At 35.5% G+C, this 5,750-nt stretch overlaps 2 protein-coding genes across 4 annotated transcripts; one reads left to right on the top strand and one right to left on the bottom strand.

Annotated features, from left to right (window-relative positions):
* Nucleotides 1-3,017: 3,017 nt before the first annotated feature.
* On the top strand, nucleotides 3,018-4,080 carry LOC116160491. The gene is made up of 3 exons (XM_031473697.1): nucleotides 3,018-3,293; nucleotides 3,390-3,567; nucleotides 3,629-4,080. Exons 1-3 carry the CDS (start codon nucleotides 3,285-3,287, stop codon nucleotides 4,078-4,080), a joined length of 639 nt encoding a protein of 212 aa, XP_031329557.1. The 5' UTR covers nucleotides 3,018-3,284.
* A 188-nt stretch (nucleotides 4,081-4,268) lies between these two features.
* On the bottom strand, nucleotides 4,269-5,706 carry LOC116159103 (putative nuclease HARBI1). 3 transcript variants are annotated; one of them, XR_004142889.1, is made up of 4 exons: nucleotides 5,416-5,706; nucleotides 5,096-5,362; nucleotides 4,842-5,048; nucleotides 4,269-4,792 (listed from the first exon to the last, which is right to left on the bottom strand). XR_004142889.1 is itself a non-coding variant. In XM_031472008.1 (4 exons), the coding sequence occupies exons 2-4, from the start codon at nucleotides 5,222-5,224 to the stop codon at nucleotides 4,428-4,430; spliced, it is 696 nt and encodes a 231-aa protein (XP_031327868.1). In that variant the 5' UTR covers nucleotides 5,225-5,362; nucleotides 5,416-5,706; the 3' UTR covers nucleotides 4,269-4,427. The 3 variants fall into 3 exon arrangements, 2 of the variants coding, with proteins under 2 accessions (XP_031327868.1, XP_031327869.1); XM_031472008.1 differs by having other exon boundaries at nucleotides 4,842-5,057; nucleotides 5,110-5,362; XM_031472009.1 differs by having other exon boundaries at nucleotides 5,110-5,362.
* Nucleotides 5,707-5,750: the final 44 nt, after the last annotated feature.

The raw sequence follows: 5,750 nt of genomic DNA, 5'->3' as shown, positions 1-5,750 counted from the left end.
CTTATACCTAGTAGTGAAACTGTGACTGAATCTAAATTCGAATATAATTTGAAGTAAAGGGGGTTGGAGAAAAAATGTTATGTTTTATTCGTACAAAAAATGCGTTTTCGGGACTCCGAAGGTTGCTGGACTCCGCTAACGCGTCGTCCAGCAACTATCTTCCTCGTCCCGAAAACTGACATTTTTTGTACTAATGAAACAAATAACTATTCTTTTCGGCTTTCTCCTTTGTACTGTTTTTAATTTTGTATTTCATTACAGATAATCCACACTTAATATCTGCCTCTATGGACATCGATTTAGATGAATTGAATAATACGATATACTGTAAACCATTCAAAAATGCCGGAGATTTATGCGTGGGTGATAAATACAAGGTCCTGAATCTTAACATCATCTCGACGAAATATGGTTCCCGGGCGATGGTTGAAACGGCCGATTTTAAATGTGTTTTACCTGAGAGGTATTACCACTTCTTTACGGATGATTCACGTATGGACGCTTTCAATCAAAAACTGCGAAGAATCGACATCTACCTGATTAGTTTAGGGGCAGCCGGAAAAACAACTAATTTAAAGTTTGTTTAAATTGCATGTTTGTATTGTGTATGATGAACCCTATGGTAATAAAAGCTATAAAACTTGATGACTTGTATATTAACTGACACTAATAGTATATTATTATACGAGTTTAATAAGACGCTGTATTATCACACGAGTGTGATAATACGTCTTATTAAACAAGTGTAATATACTATTTTATCTACTTTGCTTTACTGAATTCTTGAAATTTCGGCTGCTCAATTTACCGTATTAAACTAGGGTCTTTTGTGACAGTTGATAACCCTGTATGTTCAAAGTTGATAACACTGATCTAGTAGCAGTGAAACAAATTCAAATAATCTGTCATTTAATTTGGATGTACATTTTTTGAAATGGAAGCCGAAAATGACTTTACTTGTACACCGCCAGATATACGCAAAGCCGCACAAGAGGCTACTGAAAATTTGCTGCCAGCAAAATCCAAGCCGGCATATGAAAAAGCGTACCAGGCTTTCACAGAGTGGTGTCGAGGAAATGGTGTATTAAGTGTAAGTGAAAATGTCCTTCTTGCGTATTTTCAAGAGTTGAGTAACACCAAGAAATCTTCAACACTTTGGACAGCCTACAGCATGCTGAAAGCTTGCTTGAATATTCATCAGAATAGGGTAGATGACAAATTTTTGACAACTTAACTTAACTTTAAAATATGATATTTCAGCAAAATAAATCATATTATTGGAAATTTATGCAATTTAACAGCGTTTTGGCGCTAAAATAAAAACCTACAATAGGTTTTTATTTTAGCGCCAAAACGCTGTTTTGTGTCATGGCGGTGTCTGTGACGTCACAGTTCTGACAATTATAAACACATAACCCCAGCGTATATAGTTTAAAAGATTTCGTGATGAATTATAACCACCGTAAGTGGTGCCCTACCATGGAGTACACTTTGTCGCGGTGTAGGGCTCAGTAGTCACATTTTTCTGTGGCACAGCTAAGTATCCCAGGCGGGTAAATCTGGTTCCAAGGATGCTGTATCATTAAAATGCTTCATGGAGTAGAGAAATCCAAAACGGTTTTCGACGATTGCTCATTAAATGTAATATAGAAAACTATATTGACATGAGTAGCGCATTTTTCACGTAGGTACGTTAACTCCTGACGCGTGCGGTAGACGACAATTTGGACAACTTTCGAATTCGATTGAGCCATTTGCCGATAGAGTTTCGAATAATCGGACTAGATCATGACTTGTTAAACGTGATAAAGGAGACTTTATCGACACTAGTACTCCTTTGGACTCTGAGGGTTTGTAAAAGTAGCTTGATGGTAGGGCAAAGAAAAGAATTGTTTTCTTCGTCGACAGCTAAGGAAACTGCATACAGGTTTGCGTGAACCGTATGTTGCGGGCAAATTTTGACTTAACTGTGAATAAGTTGCCAGAGTCTTCTGTTCGACTGCACCCAATGTAAGAGGGGCCGCCATAAAAACTGTTTTTCCAAAAAAATTTGTTTTAAGAACTACTTTATAAATTTAGACCTTTATCTACAAAATGTTTGTAACAGAAAACTCTTAAAGTGGGCATAGCTTACTGAATCATCTCCATATGATTATGGATGTTTTCTGATGAACAAAAATCTGTGTTTGATGCAATAAATATTAACAACATCATTTCATCAATGTTTGGCAGATTTGCTGCTATCAGCTTTCGTATACCCACTTTCCATTCTTATCTGGTTTTAAAAACTAAACTTTATGATAATATAATCACTATAAAATGCAACAAGCACTCAATTAAAAAACGTGGACAAACTCTACAAACGCACAGAGGATTAGGATAATGACGTCACGCGCTCTGATTGGCGTTTGATATCACGTGACAAATGTCGTTATTTTTTAATTTTAGTTTTACTAAAATATAATAGTTTCTCGTGTACATTACCAAAGAAAGTTATTTTTCGATACCCTGACACCTTACTCTATCTTATGAAACAAAAATTTCTTTATTCTTTTTCCACTGTCATGTACCCTATTGTGATATCTCGCCTTTCTAAAGCGACAGTCTCAAGGCTATCAGCCCAAAAAATCTAGGATGCTACTGACATAAATCAGTTTCTGGTACGTGCTGATGACTTGCAATATTTGGCAATGAAAGTAAGTGTTTTTGAAAATCAAGTTTAACTTGAACTTACTTAAGTATTCATTTTTTAGGTTATACTTGGGATATGCTGGAGCATGTAGACGTGATGAGATCACAAATATGTCCACTGACGATGTTGACTATAAAGAAGACACAATTCTCGTCAGAGTTCCTAAAACTAAAACAAATGTGGCAAGATTATTTGTAATAACCGACGCTCACTGGTTGCTCCTTATTAAAAAATATGCAAACCTCCGACCCTGTAGTACCGCTACGAAGCGATTCTTTCTGACATACAGAAATGGCAGATGCACCACGAGCCCTATAGGAATCAATAGCTTTATTCGATTTAGTTGACTATGCGCGCTATATATCACTTTCGTCACATTGTGGGTATTCGTTTTAGAACCGCAATTTGACTGTGGCTGCCGTTACGTTATTCGTTTTACATTTTCTGCGTCAACACCGTGTCAAGTTTGTGTTGCCGCACGGAACACATGCTAAGGGAGCATGTTCTAGTTGCGTCAAATGTCAAGAGTTTGTTGTTTTAGGTTACGGTAAAAGAATTTAAGTTTTTTAGCGATCGTTTAATTTCAAAAATTATGGAACAGGTGCGTTTTTATGTTGATGTCGTTGAACGTGATTATACATGGTTTCGGCAAAAGACTACATCGGCGACTCGACGATTTATTATTTTATTTTTTCAGCCTGGGTACATTTGTTCCGTGTGCAACACAAATGTAGGACTGACCACCTCAGCTGCAAAGCACCATGACTGCATGGAGGGTCATGAAAACATATGGATAGTGGACAATTACATCTACCCATATGATCCTACTTCTCAAAGTGAAGAATTCCATACTGAATTGAGCGACAACTCTAGCGGTAAGTACACTTTGGAACTGTATACTTGGAAATTGTCTATAACAAGACCTACTATTTTCAGAATCAAATTTAAATGTAGATAATGAAGGACATTCCTCTGCTACACCACAGCTGTGGCCACTTCAAGCTAAGAAGTTATTAATAGAATTGTACCCTAAGTATCTGAAACGTTTTTCAGATAGAGTAATTATTTCTAAGGAACAAATGTTTGCCAAACTAACAGCTGAATTAAATGAGTATGGATATAAATACACTGCTATGCAAGTAAAGTACAGATGGCGATGCTTCGAAAAGGCTTATAAAAATTTTGCTAAGCATACAAAAAGTACAGGTCGAGGTTATAAGAAATTCGAGTTTTACGATGAGCTGCATGATATATTTCAGAAGGAACCAAGATTCTACCCAGAAGTACTCACTTCAAGTGTAGCAACAAAAACTTTGCAAGAAGAAAATGCACTTCCTCAAAATGAAAATGTGCTTCCAACAATGTTAAGTTTTGTCTTCAAACTATAGCCTTTTGTTAAAATATTTTTTTAGTGAGGCGCCACTTGCAAATACAATCACAACCATAACGCAAAACCCACCACAAGGTTTTAATGTTCAAAAGAAAGGTTACAAACCTACATCTATTGTTCTGGAAGGAATACATGCAGAAATGAAACGGAAAAATGATCTAACTGAACAGAAATTAGCCATAGAGAAAAAGAAAAATGAATTGTTAGAACGCAAATTGGAGTTAATGAGTAAATACTTAGCAGAGAAGGAGAAGTCGGAGATTTAAATTGCTCATGTTGTGTTAAGTAATATGTAATATTTAAGTATAATGACTTATATAATGAAATAAATTAAGTACACATTCTTTATATCACACTTGCAATATAATTTCTTTTTGCTGCACCAGCGACATTTTCATCTTCTATGGCAGTTATATCCAATGGATTATGTTCACAATCAAACAACAATTTATCTTGTATTTGACATAAATTATGTAACACACAACACGATTTAACCAGGGCAACAACTCGTTCAATTTTTCGTAGTTTTACATGGTACAACTGACGAAATCGTTGCTTGAGAATGCCATTTGCATGTTCCACTTTGATTCTTAGTGAGCTATGCACTTTGTTATAGCGTGTTTGCATTCTATTAAGATGGCCATTATCTTTGTAAGGAGTAAGGCAGAAATCCAGGCATGGATAAGCCGAATCTCCTAAAAGATGTCCATCTACAAGAACTGATTATGTAATTTTTTTTATTATTTAATTAAAAATTACCTTGACATAATTCTGATAGTTGTGGATATATAAAACTTGATGAGAAGACACGTGCATCATGCACAGAACCTGGATACCCAATAAAAACATCTATTAATTTGCATTTGTCGTCACATATGATTTGCACCTGTATCGAATGGTAATGCTTCCTGTTGCAATAAGATTCCTGATGTTTTGTAGGCTTGTCGATTTTAATATGTGTCCCATCTATAAATCCTACATTAAAAATTCATTTTAATCCCGACAATCTTTACTTTAGTGATCTCACCAACGACACCTGGAAAACGTGTTCTTCTGAAAACTTCTGAACTGGTCTGCTGTATTTCTTGTTGTGAAGGCCACTTAATGACTTCTGCAGCCATTTCATCAAAAAACGCATTCATACGACTTCATTATTTCAAATAACGTCGATACTGTGATGTTGAACCGATCACCAACATCTACATATGTACAGGAGTGGCCTACATACCACAGAAAGATTTCCAAATGTTTTTTTGGTTCAACTACATCCTTTCCTTTTGCTAAAATGTACATGAATTTTAACTACTTATACATTAAAACCAAATTTACCTACTATGAAAATGTTGTAAGAAAATATGGCTTTCAGTAAAACGTTCTGTCAAACTGTTCATTAGCTCCTTTGAAATTCTAAAATGAGTTTTAAACTCATTATCATTGTAACTCACTACAGTGATTTCACTGTAATTTTTTATAGCGTTTCGCTCTGTCCTTGCTGATGAAACTATTGCACCCACTACTTCATTATCAAAATCGGAAGATGAATCTGTAGTCTCATCTTCATCGCTTTCAAAAAGTAAGCTGCCAAAAATAACATCCTCAGTAAGCGCCATAATTCAGTGCAAGTAATTTTGGAGGTTAAAAAAGACGGTTATGTTAAAAACTTTTCCA

This window comes from Photinus pyralis, unplaced genomic scaffold, assembly GCF_008802855.1.
Source record: "Photinus pyralis isolate 1611_PpyrPB1 unplaced genomic scaffold, Ppyr1.3 Ppyr1.4_LG1, whole genome shotgun sequence".
NCBI classification, from domain to species: domain Eukaryota; kingdom Metazoa; phylum Arthropoda; class Insecta; order Coleoptera; family Lampyridae; genus Photinus; species Photinus pyralis.
Note: the sequence above shows the minus strand (reverse complement) of the source record. Positions and strands in the feature narration are given on the sequence as shown.

Excerpts from the sequence above, each read along its gene's own strand:
- LOC116160491 (XM_031473697.1), top strand. Across the intron at positions 3,568-3,628 it reads ATTGAGCGACAACTCTAGCG|AATCAAATTTAAATGTAGAT; the intron begins GTAAGTACACTT and ends TACTATTTTCAG.
- LOC116159103 (XM_031472008.1), bottom strand. The coding sequence starts at position 5,224 with ATGAATGCGTTTTTTGATGAAATGGCTGCAGAAGTCATTAAGTGGCCT. Across the intron at positions 5,058-5,109 it reads ACGTTTTCCAGGTGTCGTTG|GATTTATAGATGGGACACAT; the intron begins GTGAGATCACTA and ends TTTTTAATGTAG. Across the intron at positions 4,793-4,841 it reads ACTATCAGAATTATGTCAAG|ATGGACATCTTTTAGGAGAT; the intron begins GTAATTTTTAAT and ends CAGTTCTTGTAG.